The sequence below is a fragment of the Sinocyclocheilus rhinocerous genome, unplaced genomic scaffold (assembly GCF_001515625.1).
Source record: "Sinocyclocheilus rhinocerous isolate Xijiao unplaced genomic scaffold, SAMN03320098_v1.1 scaffold1112, whole genome shotgun sequence".
NCBI lineage: Eukaryota > Metazoa > Chordata > Actinopteri > Cypriniformes > Cyprinidae > Sinocyclocheilus > Sinocyclocheilus rhinocerous.
In genome coordinates, this window is record NW_015657961.1 from 1,142,602 (window position 1) to 1,161,288 (window position 18,687).

The following is an 18,687-nucleotide window of genomic DNA, read 5'->3' on the forward strand; positions in this document are numbered from 1 at the left end:
ATTAAAAGTCGTTTTGTTAATTAAAATAAAGTATAAATATTAGTTGAAAAACGTCAGTGAAAATGAGAAGTTATTTGTTGTCTCAACTCATACGTTTAAGTTGACGTACTAAAATTACTCAAATTAATAATAATAAATAAAAATAAATGAAAGCAAAATAAAATCTGTATTAAAAACTAAGTAAAAAAAGACGAAGCACATAAAAAAATAAAACTTAAACCAAACTTAAAATGAAAACTAGAAATAAATACTAATTCAAATATTTATTAATAATTTAATTGTATAAAATTAAACTCAAAAACACTAGTGAAAGAGAACTGTAATCTCACTGTAAACTCTACTTATCAATACATAAATGAAATGTTAGTTTTTGTAGTCTCAGTGGGCTTCTGTATGTTTGTAAAGTGTTATTAGTGGTGCTTTATTGCTGTTATTTAAACAAATTTTTAAATCTGTAGAATATTTGATTCTGGTCAAAAACAACATTCTGTGGTCAAATACATTTTTTTTTATATTTACATTGTGACTGTCATTGAAACTCTAGTTTTGACTGCTGCAAACACACGGAACATCATAGCAACTGCACATGCTAAAATCCACATCTTAGAAACCACATAGCAATGCTCGTACAAAATGATAACATCAAGCATGTAAAAATCTAGTTATTTTTGCAGTTCAGTTTTGCGCCACTATTGGCACAGAAATTACACACTCCACATTGTAGGCTTTAAATCAACAGGTAATAATCGTCATAATATCTTGTTCATTGATTTACATTATGTGGATTTTAATATGCTATCGTCATTGTTGTTTTTTTCCGGTCAGGCTGTTGTTGTCTATGAATGGAGAGCTGGAAAACGGTGTAAATCTTTCCAGGGCCACAGCAGAGAGATTACAAAGGTATTAAAACTACAGTTAGTGCCTCTAATTTGATTCAACAAAAAAAGCTTTGACTTATTTTGGAACAGTTTTCATTGGGGGAGCAAAAATGAATAAAACAAAGATTGCTTAATTATTTTGCACACATGGAGATCATGCAAGTGTTTTTTATGTACTTTGTGTATACAAATCTCTCTGTTTTCCTTTAGTTATGCTGTTTTAAAGGAAGTTCCTTGATCTTCAGTGCGTCCCGTGATAAGACGGTGCTGATGTGGGATCTGGGTCGAGATACAGAACCCGTCCAGGAGTTTTGTGGCCATGAGCTTGTAGTTAACGGGGTAGCGGTAAGCCCAGGTGAACAAACCCTCAAAGAAAAACACTCAGTGACCACAAAATCTCAAACACAATTCTTTCATGTGGTTTTATTCATTCGTAGATGGCTCAAAGCTGTGCACGGGCTCTCGTGATAACTCCATGCGCCTCTGGGACATTGAGTCGGGAGAATGTCTGCAAAAACACACCATCTCACGCAACCTGGTTAGAAAGGCTGTATTCAGAAATTTACTTTATGTTCTACTATTCTTGTGTATGGGTTAAAATTCTTTTTGGTCACTGAATATGATTCGTGTCTTGTCCCGTTGCCCTCCGTTTCAGGTGACCCATGTGTGCTGGGTACCAGGAAGCACATCTATTGTCCAAACCTCAGAAGACAAAACGATCAGGTCAGAAGTTTCCTGATATGTCATATGATCCATTATGTTGGAGAATGGTTATTGTTTACAGAGATGCATTTCTCTGGAAATATTTGCTAAACAAATAAGCTGAGTGATTGTGTAAATGATATCTACATCAGAGCAGATGTGGAGAAAAATAGCATTATATCATTTGCTCACCGATCCTCTGCAGTGAGTGAATGGGGTCAGAATGAGAGTTCAAACAGCTGATAAAGACATCACAATAATCCACACCACTCCAGTCCATCACATAACATCTTGTGAAGTGAAAAGCTGCGTGTTTGTAAGAAACCAATCCAACATTAAGAATTTTTTTTATTTCAGCAGTGAAAAAATTGTCTCATTTAAATCAGGAGAGAAATATGCACAGACAAAGCAGTGTTTATAAGCAAAAACAGTCCAACACAATTCTAAACAAATATGTTGGTTGATTTTGATGTGAGGGGATATTAGGGGATGGACTTTTTCTGGAGGAAGCAATATAATTGCTTAAGGACTCATATTTTGGTTAAAAGCAATGGTTTAAAGTTAAAATGCCTTAATGTTGATGGACTGGAGTCTTTTTATCAGCTGTTTGAACTCTCAATCTGACGGCACCCATTCATTGCAAATTTCTCCAAATCTGTTCTGATGAAGCAAGTGATGTAATACTAAATATCTCGGTTCTATTGAAGAGACAAACTCATCTACATCTTAGATGGCCTGAAGATGAGTACATTTTCATTTCTGGATGAACTAATCTTTTAAAGAGTGCAATTAATATTACAAAAATATTGCCTTTTGTACTGCTTGCTGGGTTTTGTATACAATTTTTTTTTTTTTTTTTTTTTTTTTTTTTTTTACTGCATTTGCTGTGAAGTGTCTTAACCTGGCAATTGTGTAGTTATATTAAAGGTTGATCTAATTATCCTCTCTTCATGTTGATCTCCAGGGTGAGAACCCCATTTACAAGAGTGCTGTGACAACGGTGGTCAACCCTAAATATGAGGGCAAGTAATGGACGAATGTGTCCAGCAACACTGAATGCAGAACAATTCAAGAGGAATGGAAGAGTTGAAGTTCACTTTGTTTATTTTCTTTTTTTGTGTGCGTGTTTTTTTTTTTAATCACCTTTTGGCTGTGCATTTGCCACTGTTCTGTTTAATCTATTAACCTGTGTTTCTATGCATTGTTTTGGAACTGTACAGTATGTATAAACTTGAGTTTAAAAAAAAAAAAAATGTTTATGCAATCTTGGACAATAATTTCAATGTTCAGTTTTGATTTTTAGCCACAGATCTGCCTTGTTTTTCCTGAATGTTAAAACTGATCTTGTTGGGTTAGATGACGGGTTTTGTAGGTAAGATGTGGTCAAGTATGCATTAAGAATGTTATCCAAAAAGACGAGGCACAATTACCGGACCCACCTGCTTCAGTCCAGTAACTGGTTGATCATTAGAGTCAGTTTGTGTCTTATGATGGTACAGGAAACTTTCTGAACCTGTGGATGGAGTGTCCTGTCACTGGTATAGTAGGTAGCTGTAGCGGACCACTGCTGTTTGTACACATGGTGCTTTTCATGTAGATGCTTATGACGTCTGCAGAATTTTGGATGATTTGAGACCATATTATAATGTTTAGGTCTGTGTGACTATGGATCTGTGTGCTCACCTCGCCTTTCTTTGGTCTGCGAGTCAGGTGGTTTAGTGACCTTCTATTGTGCACATTGATGATTTTAATCAATCTAAAATGGACAGATTTAGTATCTTTTTAATTACGTCACACAAAAAATGTACAACATCTATCAAGTGTTTGATTTAAATGCCTTTGACTTGGCAACATCAGAGTTGTTTGAAAGATGTTAGAGGGACATTTTCATCATTGTCTGTGAATGGAACAATCAACTTTTTATTATTATTATTATTATAATTGAAAACATAAGTGTGAAGTCATATGAAAAGATCTTCAGGTTTTAGATTTGTTTGAAGAATGAGGAAATGAAAACTCAGGTCCTGAATTTCTCTATCACTGATGCCAAATATTTACGTCTACTGTGCATGAACTATTTTCCAGATGTGGACTTCACATTTGTTTTTGTATTTTAATTGATCCCTTTGTAACATCTTTGTTCATAAATGAGACTTAACTGCTCAGATTATTGTTGGTAAAGATCAGTGTTAAAGAAAGATTATTTCTTTTTCTTTTTTTTAATCTCTAAAGCTTTTAAAAGCTTAATCATGTTACATACTTTGCATTTTAAAGTGCCTTTTTCGTTTTTGCATCATGCCCGCTATCTTTTGTTTCTAGGAGTTATTTATTAAAATAAACAACCCAAAACACTGAACTGCATTGTTATCTGTGTCTGTTTATGAGTCGGCATGCTTTATAACGCAAGTTACGTAATCAATTACTTTTTTCAAGTAACTAGTAAAGTAACACATTACTTTTTAATTTATAAGATCATATCTGAGTTACTTTTTCAAATAAGTAATGCAAGTTACTTTTTTTCCCCAATTTATTGATTGACAGCTCTCCTGTCCCCATGTTGAGAGAAATCAGAAGATGTTACTACGCAATATTGTAATGCATTGCTTTTAAAAGTAACTTTCCCCAACACTGTTTATAATTGAATGTAAGGTCTTTATATCATAATATGGAGATTTAAAATATCTTCAGTTGTGTTATGAGGATGAACAAAAGTCTTAGGGGATTGGAACAATTTGAGGGTGAGTAATTAATGACAGAACTTTCATTTTTGGGTGAACTATCCCTTTAAGAATAGTTTTTATATTTTTACTGGAAAACAAGACAAAAATACTCAGTAAGAATTTATTTAATTTTTTTTAGTGAATTAAGACACATTTATTACTGAGGCATTCTTTTCCCCACAGGTCATGGTCAACGCGAGTGCAAAAAGTGTATCTGTGACGTTAATAATGCAGGCGGAGCGTGTGACTGCCCTGTACTGTAAACATACTGCCCTTTTTTTTCCTGTCAAAAGATGTGATCAGGAGATCTGTGGTGTATGTAGACTCACATTAGACATTTAAACTGAGAACTGTGTGTCAGGATGTCGTAAGTCAACAAGCAGATGTTGATTGCTGTGCTGTGCTTGCATGTTATTTTAGCCTAGCCTTTTAGGATTTTGATCATATATTTGTGTCATATTATTGTAAAACTGTGTGTATACTACACAGAACAAATTGTCATTATTAAAACAACATATTAGAAAACATAAATCAAATAATTCTAGGGCTCCATGTGTTTCCAAGCTGGTAATAGGTTACATGAGAGCTTGCTCATGAGAATGTGTTATACATACACAACACTAAGACTGAGTCTTTATAGAAATTTGATAGATTATCTTAAGAGAAGCAAATAAAATAGTATTTTAATTTTAAATGGTCTGCAAAACTTGACAAATCTGTTTTCAGTGTTATTGGGATATATAAAGGTTATAACATTTAATGATCTATAAGTGATTACTTTGTAACTAATTATATAAAATTATATTAGCAGTGCACCACAATTCTACAAATAAACTGGTTTTGAGCTTTTATTTATCATTCATTTATAATTGTTTTTATCAAGATATCTTATCCTGCAGGTTCCTCTAGTGGACAACATTAGCATTGCATCCATCACCTTTCAGTTAAAATGGCTGATAGTTTGTGAGCATCACACATTAATGAAACTAAGCATGTTTCCACTTCATTCCTTTTTAAAGCCTTCTTTGCTAGATCATCCTCAGCTTCATTTCCAGAAATCCCTTTATGGTGCCCAACAGAGTCCGACTGCCACTCCTGTCCTTTGAATACGATACACGAGCACAAATATTTCATTCATTAAATCTTCTATGGGTGATTTCTGGTCAAATATTATTATTAATACTGATGCTGAAGTCTTATTTCCTCCTCTGTTAAACCCATTATAATGGCAATTGTTTCTTCAGAATATATTGATAAATTAGATGTTAATCTTTTTGACATTTCTGCACAATTTGATTGATTTTGACATTTCTGAAATATACACTCCTATACCTGTGGTTCATGCGATTAGATCTTTTGATCCATCTATATATATGTGTAAATACTTCATAGTAAATAATATATATATATACACAGGTGCATCTCAATAAATTAGAATGTCGTGGAAAAGTTCATTTATTTCAGTAATTCAACTCAAATTGTGAAACTCGTGTATTAAATAAATTCAATGCACACAGACTGAAGTAGTTTAAGTCTTTGGTTCTTTTAATTGTGATGATTTTGGCTCACATTTAACAAAAACCCACCAACTCACTATCTCAACAAATTAGAATACTATATATATAAAATTCTAATTAGTTATTCAAATTATTTTGACTTTTTTATGTCTGATGGGAGTCAAATCTTTTTCTTTTTTTTCTCTAATGTGAGTCTGTTCTGGAGGAGGAGCCTCACTCTGACATGTCCCGCCCCAAACCTACAATCCTTCTGTTTGTGTTTCCTGTGTGTGTGTGTGTGTGTGTGTGTGCGTGCGTGTGAGGTGTGAGACTGCTGCTGCTATTGCAGTCTGAACTACTGAGCAAGACCTGCTCACACATCTCACACACACTCAGTACAACCACTGTTATTTTGTTTTGTGCGCTGTTTCAGAAATATTCTTCATATGCCTACAGGACTGTTAAGGTGTACTGTGACCTGGAGTTGAGGTGTGAGACTGCTGCTGCTATTGCAGTCTGAACTACTGAGCAAGACCTGCTCACACATCTCACACACACTCAGTACAACCACTGTTATTTTGTTTTGTGCGCTGTTTCAGAAATATTCTTCATATGCCTACAGGACTGTTAAGGTGTACTGTGACCTGGAGTGTAACACAAGACATCAGGGAAAGTTGAGCATATAAACATTTACTTCATAAAGATACAATTCTAGGAGGAGCCTTAGGAGCATGTGTTAAGGTGAGTAACTAAGCTTTTTTCACTTTTATATTTTCACTTAAAATGACCATGAAATCTCATGACATTTCACTAGTCATAGATTGTGTAAGTTAATATTGTGTAATATATATACTAAGTATATATATATACAGTATATGCTGTTTCTTTTTCAATATCTTATTTGTTATCAAAGTCAATGATAAACTGTCTCTTTCATTGTTCTGAGTCAGAGACACTCCTGTGTGCCCTTCCTTTTTTAATGGCAATCTACTTTTGATGCAAAGAGTATTATATTTCTTATACAAAAGAGTCGATTATTAACACACATTTTAAAAAAATATAGTGAACAGTCATTCACAGTATACAGTTTATGTAAGTATCAGACAAGGATTTTGTGTATTTGTAAGTGATTGCTCTCTCTCCCTGCCTGATGTGTTTCTGTAAAATTTATGTTCTTCTGCATTTAGATGGATATGAAGGTGGTGTTAATATCAGCTCTACTAGGATTTGTCTCTCATGTCAGAGCAAAAACAGGTAATACAAGTCATTTATCGCCAACAACACGACTACTTTCTAGTGCCTTAGGGGGCATTCTTTCAATGTTTAGGTTTATGAGTTTTTTGTATGAATAAGTGAACTGCTTCATCATAAATACAAAGAAAAAACATTAAAAAATACCCTCTTATGTTATTCTGCAAAAGATCTACTTGTTGGCTTTTCTTTTCATAATGCTTTAGTCACTGGGAAATGATGATTTGAATCTGGTGTAACATTGTACAATGTTAGATCTTGCCTTCTAAATTTGCAGTGTATATGTGTTTTGCGTTCAGACAGCAATATATGCATTTCTGCAAATGCCAAAACATGTGGAGAGTGTATTCAGATTGGGCCACAGTGTGCATGGTGCAAAGTTCCTGTAAGTTATTTTGTCTTCAACATTTGATCGTCTTCTCGTGACTCTGGAAGATGATCCGAGTCTTACCGGTACATGTGTGCTTAGCAAGTGTCTGCTTGCATCTTAACAGGATTTCAAACCTTCACGCTGTGATGACAAGGAGTCTCTGGAAAAGGCTGGTTGCACTGCACTTGGCATAGAAAACCCTCGAGGAATAGTCACCATTGACAAGAACAAAACCGTCACAAACCGTAAAATTGACGGGGAACAGAATCTGAGGCCTGATGAGATCACCCAGATTCAGCCACAGAAACTCACCCTGCACCTCCGATCAGGTACTGGACCCCGTCTGTGAACCACAAAAACATCACTGGATGTGTCTCAAAATGTGCTGTGAGATATGAATCCGGACAAGTTCATTCAAAACGACATTTCATCATTTACTCAACCTTATGTTGTTCCAAACCTGTATGATTTCTTTAGTGGACCACAGGAGTGTTTCTGAAGAACATAATTACCATAAACGTACTATAAATGTGTACCATATGACTCATTGCGTCATATTACAAATCTTCTAAATCCACACGTAAGATTTGTAAAAGAAAATGGCATGCACTCTATTCGCAAAAAAAACCAACTTCTCACTAATGAACAAATCATTCGTTTGAGTCGAATCTTTTCACTGAGCCAGTCTGAATGTCTAGTACACTGTAAAAAAAAATTCCGTAAAATTTACGGTAAAAAAACGGCAGCTGTGGTTGCCGGGATTTTACCGTAAAAAATAAGGTAGCAGCATTTTAGGTTTTTCGGTTTTAACTTACATTTACAGTTAAATACCGTATTTCATTAACTGATATAATGTTAATATACCAACCTATTGAAGTACTGAAATCTGTTTTGTACCTTTGTAATACACTGATAACCACCAAATGCAGGTGGTGATGAGAAAGTAACTGACATTCCCAGAATTCCCATTCCATTTCAAATTTGATGTTTTTTTGTTTAAATAACTATGTTTCTTAGTTTTTTTCTTATCAGTTTTGTATATTTGGGTTGTGTGTTACACCTAATGTTGTTAAATTAATGTTTATTTCATTATTTCAGTGTCATGTGTGTTACCATGATGGTGTTTAGGGTCTGGGTGAATGACACTGTGCACCTTCTATATATGTTATTATTTAAAAGCTGCTTGTGATGGGCTTTGGTTCATCATGTGACTTTCTCATCACCACCTGCATTTGGTAGTTATCAGTGTATTACAAAGGTACAAAACAGATTTCAGTACTTCAATAGGTTGGTATATTAACATTATATCAGTTAATGAAATTACGGTATTTAACTGTAAATTTAAGTTAAAACCGTAAAACCTAAAACGTTGCTACCGTATTTTTTACAGTAAAATTCCGGCAACCTCAGCATTTTTTTTTTACAATGCACGAATGGGATTGATTCGGTTCTCAAGTTCACCCACCGACTGACTCGATGTGGCAGCGACTGTCACTGGACGGGAAGATTATCTGTGACTTAATGATTCAAATTTCTGTTCCTCAAACAAAGCTATTATATGACTTAAGAAGATTTGTAATGTATTGCACAAGCCAAAAAAAAAAAGTCAAAGGTCTGCAAGGGCATGTGGGTGAGTCAATGATGACAGATTTTTTATTGATTTACTATTAAGTTAACTATTACTTTATTAGTAAACATAGAAATGGGAGTCTTATCACCTAAAATATAAGTTTAGAAAACTGGTCGTAGCATATTTCTTTTTGTCTCTTGTCTTTTCACACTGCAGGTGAATCTCAGAAGTTTCCTCTCACGTTCAAGAGGGCAGAAGATTATCCCATCGATCTGTACTTCCTGATGGATCTCAGCGACTCCATGCGGAGTAATCTTGAGAATGTCAAGAACCTGGGAACCGAACTTGCCAGGGCGATGAAGCACATCACGAAAGACCTGCGGATAGGTTAGGAGGACATGCATGCTCACATTCACACCACCCTACACTCTTTAAAGCTGTTAAATGATCTGCTAACTCTCGCTTGCAGGTTTTGGTTCATTCTTGGAGAAACTGGTTATGCCTTTCATTCTGATGACACCGAAGTATCTGAAGAACCCATGTTTTCCAAATGACTGCTCAGCGCCCTTCAGCTACAAAAACGTCCTGAACTTGACAGATGACGGTGCATTGTTCTCCCAAGAAGTCAGCCAGCAGAAAACCTCTGGAAACCTGGACTCTCCCGAGGCAGGATTTGATGCAATCATGCAAGTTGTGGTCTGCACGGTGAGTCGAGCTGAACATTCCATAAATGCCAGAGAACTACGGGCAAAGTCATGTCAACGAAAATTATCCAATCAATTCCCAATGGATAAAATCAAGTCCCACCCTACATTTTTTCTTGTTTGAGACTCGGATATACATCACAATAGTGGAAAAAGATGACTGCAACTTCTGTTTCTTGCCGACTCTCTTATTTCATAGCTATTGATCCACATCGACTTTCCTTTTATTCCAATAAAATAGTTTTTTTAATAGTAAAAGCTTCAAATTTAGAATTTCAGAAGCTGTACACAAAGTTTCAGTTAATGTAAACAGGAAATTACTTCATCACCATCTTCATAAATTAATTCTAACTGTAGCCTGAGGGTTATGAGTTAATTATCAAACACTAACCATGTAGTGTGACTGAGCCTTTGTAAAATCAGAAACACAATCAATATTCTCATTGAGTCCTAGGGAGCAGCATGAAGCTGTGTTCTGTTAGCTGTGTTTTGATTGTATCTCAGGAAGTGATCGGCTGGAGGAATGTCACTCGCCTCCTTGTGTTCTCCACGGATGCTGGATTCCATTTTGCTGGAGATGGAAAACTAGGTGGCATCGTTCGTCCAAATGACGGGAAATGCCATCTTGAGAATAATATGTACACCATGAGCAACTACTTTGTAAGTATGAGTTTTATAGATAGATAGATATGTAGATAGATAGAAATGTCAGAGTGTGTCTTTCATTTCAGTTGTTTTTTTACAGGACTACCCCACCATCTCTCAGCTGGTAGACACACTGAGTGACAACAACATTCAGACCATCTTTGCTGTGACAGAGCAATTCCGGGATCTTTATCAGGTGTGTGCAATGCGTATATTATATCTTCTCCACATTGCAACAACATCATGTTCATCATCTCATAATATAAGCATCTGGTTTAACTCAGATTGTAGTCTGTATTGACTCATAATGCATATATGTGTGTGTGTGTGTGTGTGTGCAATAGGAACTGTCTGCTCTAATCCCTAAATCAGCAGTGGGGACACTGTCTACCAACTCTTCCAATGTCATCCAGCTCATCATTGATGCATATAATGTGAGTTCAAGTTATGCATCAAATATCTCTGTCAGTAATGGTTGGCTGTGGTCAACTCTAGTTCCTTTTAGAGTTAAAAGGAAGTGAAACCAAAACCACTGTTTCTCTTTTCTTGCTTGCAAAAGATTTTACTTTACAGCCCGTTCCCACGCATAAGGGTTGTTTATAATCTTAAATATGTACTCAATCCATTTGAATGATCAGAAAAAGGGTAAGAGGCGTATTGCTTAGTCAGATCAACAGTCCTGCAACCAGTAAAATTAGAAGTTTAAAGGCACAGTGCACCTAAAAATGAAAATTCTGTCATCATTTACTCACCCTCATGTCATGTCATTCCAAATCTTCCTCCTTCTGTGAAACAAAAAAGAAGATATTTTGAAGTACTGAATTTCCAAATATCTTCTTTTGTGTCCCACACAATAAAGAAAGCCATACAGGTTTAAAACGCCATGAGGGCGAATAAATGATGACAGAATTTGAGTGAACTATCCCTTTAATTAACACTCTTTGTTTAATTGTGTCGTCAGTCTTTGTCCTCAGAGGTCATTCTGGAGAACAGCAAGCTACCTGCTGGTGTGTCCATCTCCTACATCTCCCACTGCAAGAATGGAGTGAGTGAAAAAGGAGAAAATGGTCGAAAGTGCTCCAACATCTCTATTGGGGATGAGGTGAGAGAGTGAATGCAATAAATGCCATCTGAACTTGTCTGTAGAGTGACTCCATTTTGCTAGCTGTAGCTTAAGCTTAGTGCACAAGTTATCATATGGTAGCAAAATTCCAGCTCATTGCCATTCACCAATGATATTCTAGTTTGCATACATTTAAGACACATACCAGTTCAGACTGTAGCAGCACTGAGCAACACCCAATGAAATTGCAAAAGGAAAGACTGGGAGAGGAGAGCAAGTTGTTGGGGGGGAAAACTAGTTCTAATAACTAGTTCCAACTAGTTATGCTAGGCAATCTCCATGTTGCACTATTTCAGTGCTGATAAACTGATGGTGTATAAGACGCAGGTTTTTAGATGAAATACTGCATCCTAAAGTGGCACATTCTAGAAAAATAGGTTAAATGTATGGTAAAAATTGGCAGCTGTGATTGCCAGAAATTCACCATAAAAATAATGTGACAATGTTTTAAATATGAGATGGCATATTTGTGCCTGTACATTTTACAACATAAAATTTTTGTAATGTAACAGAGTTCTGATAACTTATTAGGGTTTGGAGTGCACATGACAATAAAATAATGAAATAAACAAATAAACATGAACTGTAACACAAAACATCCTAATATACGGTACATTACTGCTAACAAAAGTGACAATAAACTAAATTATATAAAATATAATCATATGTGTTGATGTGCCACGCAGGGACTTCTGGAAATGTCCCTTTTTTTTAGTCCTGTTTTTTTTACCATAAATTATATGGTAATTCATAGTCTTTACTTGCAAAAACCATACATTTAAAAGTATTTTATGGTAAAATTACATATAGTGTGATGTTAAACCATTTTCTGTTTTTCACTGTATATGGTAAGATGGCTTGCAATCAAACAATACATTTTTATTGTAGTGTTTAAAAGCTTTTTCTGTAAAAATTCCAACTGTTTTTACAGTACACGACTGTTTAGTGAATCTCTAAATGTGTACAAAGAGCTCCTTATTTGTAATGTGCACGAGGCCTTAGCATTCAAAACAATGTGTTGTGCCTCATAGGTGACGTTTGATATAGAAATCACGGCTACAGGCTGTCCGTCTAAAAATAAATCAGAGACTGTAAAGATCAAGCCACAGGGCTTCACTGAGGAGGTGGAGATCGTCCTCAACTTCATCTGCGAATGTGAGTGTCATAAAGACGGAATCCCGAACAGTCCGGAGTGTAGCGGTGGCCATGGCACTCAGGAGTGTGGAGTATGCAGGTGTGAGAGGCGGTTAATCTCATATGCAAATGCAGATCATTTGACGATCATTCTGATTCAATGTTATCTCTCATATCAGGTGTAATGAAGGCCGGCTAGGCAGATTATGTGAGTGCAGCCAAGATGAGTTCCTGACAGATGATCTGGACGCGAACTGCCGCGTGGATAACGGGACGGACGTCTGCAGCAACAATGGAGAATGTGTCTGTGGAACGTGTGAGTGTAAGAAAAGAGACAACCCAGAGGAGATATACAGCGGAAAGTTCTGCGAGTGTGACAACTTCAGCTGTGACCGCTCCAACAACAACCTCTGCGGAGGTACAACCCATTGAGAATTTGCACTTCTGTCTTTTGCTGTATTTTTCTCACAGATTTTATTGTTGTGAATGAATTCTGCTGTTTAGATATTTGTACTGGAAAACAAGGCAAAAATACTGAGCAAGAAATTAATTTTTTGCAGTGAATTAGGACATATTTATTATTAAGGCATTCTTTTCCCCACAGGTCATGGTCGATGCGAGTGCAAAAAGTGTATCTGTGACGCCAACTACAAAGGAAGTGCTTGCGAATGCCCTTTGGACACCTCCACCTGTCTGGCCAGTAACAAACAGATCTGTAACGGTCGGGGCATCTGCGAATGCGGCGTGTGTAAATGTACCGACCAAAGATTTGAGGGTCCAACCTGTGAAATCTGCCCAACCTGCCCAATAATTTGCACAAAACACAAGTGAGTTATTGGCGGAGCATTTGCTAATGAGGTTAGGCTAACATGGATAACCCAGTAAGTTGAACTACTGGCTTGTAGTCAGTTTTGTATCTGAATAACTTTTTGCTTAAAGGGACTGTGTTGAGTGCCAACAATTTGGCACAGGTAGCAAGAAATATACATGTGAGATCGACTGCAGATCCTTCAATCTAACAGCAGTGAAGACTAAGGAGGAACTTCCTCAGCCCAATGACCAGCCCTACATCAATCTCTGCAAAGAGCGCGACGTTGATGACTGCTGGTTCTTCTTCACCTACGATACCAAGAACGATGACAACACTGATGTCCTTGTGGCTGAAAAAAAGGGTAAAAATGATGGGCAAATGTTACCAAGTACAATTCTTTTTAAAATATTAAATACAAATACTGTATGAGTACTGGACTCTTAACTTTTAAAGTAAATCTGATTGATTTTACTATTTGAATTCACGTGTCACTTTCGTGAAATTGCAGCAATTAGCAAACGAAAAATTATCCAATCAATTCCCAATGGATAAAATCAAGTCCCACCCTACATTTTTTCTTGTTTGAGACTCGGATATACATCACAATAGTGGAAAAAGACGACTGCAACTTCTGTTTCTTGCCGACTCTCTTATTTCATAGCTATTGATAACTAGTTTACAAGTTTTACCTTTTTTCCCATAATGCTTTGTGCCTGTGTTCACAGAGTGTCCCTCTGGCCCTGACATCATCCCCATCGTAGCGGGTGTGGTCTCAGGAATCGTTCTGATTGGTTTAGCACTTCTGCTCATCTGGAAGCTGCTCATGATTATTCATGACCGCAGAGAGTTCGCCAAGTTCGAGAAAGAGAAGATGAATGCCAGATGGGACACAGTATGCACCTCTTTATTAATATTTCTTTTTTAATATTGCAAATAAATACATTTTAAGGGGTTCATACTGAACATGCTATGAGAAAAATACTGGGATAATAATACCTACTGTTCTGTTTAGGGTGACAACCCCATCTACAAGGGTGCTGTGACAACTGTGGTGAACCCCAAATATGAGGGAAATTGATGGATCTTCAGGATGGCTTACAGCAGTGGTTCAGATGTTCTTTGCTTCATCGCCCAGATTTTACATCGGTGACCTAATATAGTATCATAAACTGTATTTAAAGTAATCTAGAACCGATTTTGACTTTGGACCAAAATACCCACTTATACCCACTTGTCAACAACAGTTTTATACTCCCTTTTAAATTTTGGGTCCCAACCTCCCAGTTGAGAACTGATTTGTAAGCTAGTTTCCCATTGCTTGATTATATTTCTCTATTTTGTAATGTTTATATGTAAATATTAAACTCCTCATTTCCCGCGAGATTATGGTTTTCCAGAGCACAAGAAGTCACAACAAGATTCACCAATGATTATTATTTTTGAAAACGTTCTATAAAGCCAATAAAACAGTGTCGGGTTTATTAAATACAGTATTGATAGTCTCATTGTGTGGGTGACATTTTTTTCGCCATGCTAGTCAGTGACTGTTTGTATTTGGGGGAGGGGCGTTCTCATTCTAGAGAGCATTTGATTGGACAAAAATCTGTCTGGTGTAAGATGAGTCATCAATGTTTTATGAATGTGAAACTGTGAATGTATATATCTGCTGAAATTCTATTTTGTCAACATGATAACTACACACGAAAAAAATGTACAAGAGTTTTTAAAACTAATTTACTCCTAAAGGGTGCATATAAGTACCGTAAAGGTATATTAGCACCCAAAATCTACATATTAGCACCTAAAATCTACATATTAGTACCCAAATAGTGCATATTTGTACCTTTTGAAAAGGTACCGCCTCAGCGACAGCTTTTGAACCTTTTTTTCTGAGTGTAACTATAAAGTTTAAACAATCACACTAAAGGCTTTTGTTTTTCGGTTTCTATTGTGCTTGTTTTCCCTGCTACCACAGTAGTATTTAGTTGTATTCAATACCGAAAACGGTTAAAAAAAGAACAATAGAACAAGACAATAGAAGGGGTTAAGTGTATTTTTGCAGCAATTAGTTCTGCCACAGCATCTCTTCATGCTGCTACTTAGATCATATGCTTGAAGCTTCCCACAGGTGATTGGTGCCACTCACTGACCAATCAGGCGGCGTCTCGCTGCCATTGCAAAGTTATTAACCCTGTGGCAGTCTCCGTCTGTACCCGGGGTCTGTTTACAGCCTTAATCTGACGCAAATAACTCCTTCATTTCCCTGCCGGATCTTTTAACGGGGTTGCGTTGTCTTCATTTAACCGAGGAGATTCTCTAATCGCTGTGTCGAACGGAAGGCAAAAGACGAGAGAGAGAGAGAGCGAGAGAGAGAGAGAGAGAGAGAGAGAGACTGTCTGACGACTGTGCCGTTTGTTTGCCAAACACCACCTTGATGCGTTACACAGTTACGCCGTCTAAACCACTGAAATGTGGCAATTTCAGGACAGACCCGTGGAGATCTCTGGATCTAGAGCTGGTAAGTCCCGACTATCTGTCTGCCTCCCGTTTATAAAGTGGATTGATCGATTAATGTTTTGATAACATAAAGGTTTGCTGAATGAGCGAGTCCAACTGTAAACTTGGCAGGCGAGCGTCAGCATATTCCCAACATCATTATGCCACATCAGGCCGGAAAATAAACTCAAAATATCTTCCAAAATAAGCTCCGCCTTGATAACGGCACACTTTGATAAAATGTCGGAATTGTATGATCGCTCGCGAGCTGTTTGGGGGTTGAAACAAAGCCGAAGGTGCACTTTTCGCGCAGGTTAAATATCTGCAGAAGGCTTTGACTGCGGATGGCCGCATCATCTCCGCACATTAACTGCGAGTCTACGTGTCATCCTCTTTAAAAGCTTGCCACGACTCGTTTTTTGTCCTGTCAGATAATTTTTTTTCGCGGTTAGCCAAAATAGGAGCAGCTTTTATATGCTCTTCCGCTCCGCGAGCTTCATATTGCGTGAGCGCCCGTTGTTCCTTTACTTAGAATCCGGATTGGAGTTACATAATTGTGAACGGTCAAACGGATTTGCGCAAAGCGAGCGAAAATGCGTTATTGTTCAGTGTTTTAACATGGTGGCGCTATTGCAGATTTGTCTTTTATTAATTCAATGTAGGAAACAACAGGCAGCAATGATGTAACGTTACCTCTTTGTTGGTACAACAAAGCTGTGTGCATTTGCACTTATGTCATAATTTGGCTGTTATCCTAGAGATATGGCAGCACCTTCACCCTTGAGGTCAAGAGTATGGTCATGGTCAATGCTCATGTTTATGTCAATATGTGTGACAGGGATGGACGATGACGGACGGATTGTTACCCCTCTGGAGGGTCAGACGGGTACAGAGGTGTGGGTCTTCTGGGAGCGGAGGTAAACCCACACTTGCACTAGATCATATCTTGGGTGCTTTATCTTAGACATTGCATATCAGAAAATACACCCATAAACACATGCGATTACATCATATGTTGTTAATGCATGTTTTTTTTTTTTTTATATATAGTTGCACACTTTTATATCTGGATGTTTTTTTTGTGCTTTATGTATTGTGGTCTTATGATGTAAGGTGGTTATGATGTAAGTGCATGTATGTATGTATGAAGGAGAAAGTATATATGACTGCTTTAGCAGACAGAAGGGGAATGGTGAATGTTTTTGCAGTGAAACGTGATCTTATGGGCATCTCATTACTGCCATGAGGCACTTGTCTCTTTGCGTCTAGTGGGAATAGTGTTTGAGATTGCTGCAACATCAATAAGAAAAAGGGAAATTTTTGGCTTTGTCATCTTTGACCAAGCTTGATTCAAGCTGCAATGCTTCCCTGATGTTCCTGTGAAAACTGCATGTGTGAAGACATACAAAGGAACAAAATGTTGTGCCTCACAGGACCATAGTGCTACAAATATAAACATACATAACCTATTGATAGAAGTAATTTAACATTTATGCAGCTGTCAAATCATTGTATAAGTAGGACTTTATTAAAGGAATGTTGCTAGTTAAGTTAAGGTTACTCTGAAGTGACTCATGTAATGAATTAGGTCTCATGAATTAGGTCAGTAACACAAACAAGACGTTCACATAGAAAAGTAATCTCACTTCAGAAGGATGATCGAATAACTTTATAGCTTGGATATCAAATATGATTTTACTTTACAGTAAAATATCCTCAGATGCTGAGATGGCATTAAATAAAATTATACTACTACTACTACTAAGGGTGTTTTCACACCTGGCCCGTTGTTTCGGAACCTGGCGCGTTTCCCCCCTTAGCTCGGTTCGTTTGGGCATATGTGAACACGGCATTCGCGCTCGGATCCGCGCCAAAACAATCGGTCCGCGATCGCCTGAACGAGGTGGTCTCGGCCTTCGAAATTCAAAATTAAAGCGCACTTTTTCATTTTATAATGCCGTCTTATTGCTCTTCTTCCTAGTATGTGCATTTTAAAAATGTTTTCCCGATGAATCCTGGACTCCTGCTCAAAGTGATAAATTAATATAACGACATCTACAAAAAAAACAAAACAAAAAAAAACAACAACAACAATAAGCCCACAAAGCTGTTGTCGTTCCATCCTGACAGATGACAGCCGTGACATAAGGGTGCTTTCACACTTGGTTCGATTGCTTGGTCCGAACCAGAGTTTGATTGCTCCCCCCTCCCCCGACTGGACTGTGTTCACATTATATTATTTGGGTCCGAACTACGGTTCGTTTGCGTCATCAAGCCAGCAGCTGTTTACCCCGTTGCTTAGTAACGAAGGCGGCAAAATGCGTAGCATTGCTCTCTTCAATTTTATATTTGTGACGCTGGACCACAAAACCAGTCTTAAGTCGCTGGGGTATTCTTTTATATATAAAAGAACTTAATTTGGACAACTTAAAAGGCGATTTTCTCAGTATTTGGATTTTTTTGCACCCTCAGATTCCAGATTTTCAAATAGTTGTATCTCGGCCAAATATTGTCATATCCTAAAATAACATACACCAATGGAAAGCTTATTTATTCAGCTTTGAGATGATCTATAAATCTCAATTTCAAAAAATTGACCCTTATGACTGGTTTTGTTGTCCAGGGTCACATTTATGTTTTTGAACCGTTGGTTTTGTTTCCAAATTAGCTTCAGTACATAACAGCACTTACGTCTGTCTTACGAATGTACTACAAATGCTCTAAAGAATTCTGAAGGCGAACAGAAATGATACAGCTCTCTGCTTGCAGAGCGTCAGTCACGCTCGT

At 37.1% G+C, this 18,687-nt stretch overlaps 2 protein-coding genes and 1 long non-coding RNA gene across 3 annotated transcripts; all 3 read left to right on the top strand.

Annotated features, from left to right (window-relative positions):
- The first annotated feature begins 802 nt into the window (after positions 1–802).
- Positions 803–1,856, top strand: LOC107721760 (WD repeat-containing protein 31-like). The gene is made up of 4 exons (XM_016529921.1): positions 803–900; positions 1,089–1,233; positions 1,316–1,416; positions 1,534–1,856. The coding sequence occupies exons 2-4, from the start codon at positions 1,149–1,151 to the stop codon at positions 1,615–1,617; spliced, it is 270 nt and encodes an 89-aa protein (XP_016385407.1). The 5' UTR covers positions 803–900; positions 1,089–1,148; the 3' UTR covers positions 1,618–1,856.
- A 4,622-nt stretch (positions 1,857–6,478) lies between these two features.
- Positions 6,479–14,875, top strand: LOC107721729 (integrin beta-1-like). Its single transcript, XM_016529888.1, has 16 exons — positions 6,479–6,537; positions 6,984–7,050; positions 7,347–7,432; positions 7,542–7,746; positions 9,204–9,374; positions 9,457–9,692; positions 10,196–10,351; positions 10,437–10,532; positions 10,681–10,770; positions 11,298–11,438; positions 12,491–12,693; positions 12,773–13,011; positions 13,198–13,420; positions 13,533–13,765; positions 14,130–14,296; positions 14,417–14,875. The coding sequence occupies exons 2-16, from the start codon at positions 6,984–6,986 to the stop codon at positions 14,480–14,482; spliced, it is 2,379 nt and encodes a 792-aa protein (XP_016385374.1). The 5' UTR covers positions 6,479–6,537; the 3' UTR covers positions 14,483–14,875.
- Positions 14,876–15,844: 969 nt separating this feature from the next.
- On the top strand, positions 15,845–16,978 carry LOC107721771 (uncharacterized). The gene is made up of 3 exons (XR_001637734.1): positions 15,845–15,922; positions 16,739–16,817; positions 16,951–16,978. It is a non-coding gene; the product is annotated as an uncharacterized LOC107721771 (long non-coding RNA).
- The last annotated feature ends 1,709 nt before the right edge of the window (positions 16,979–18,687 follow it).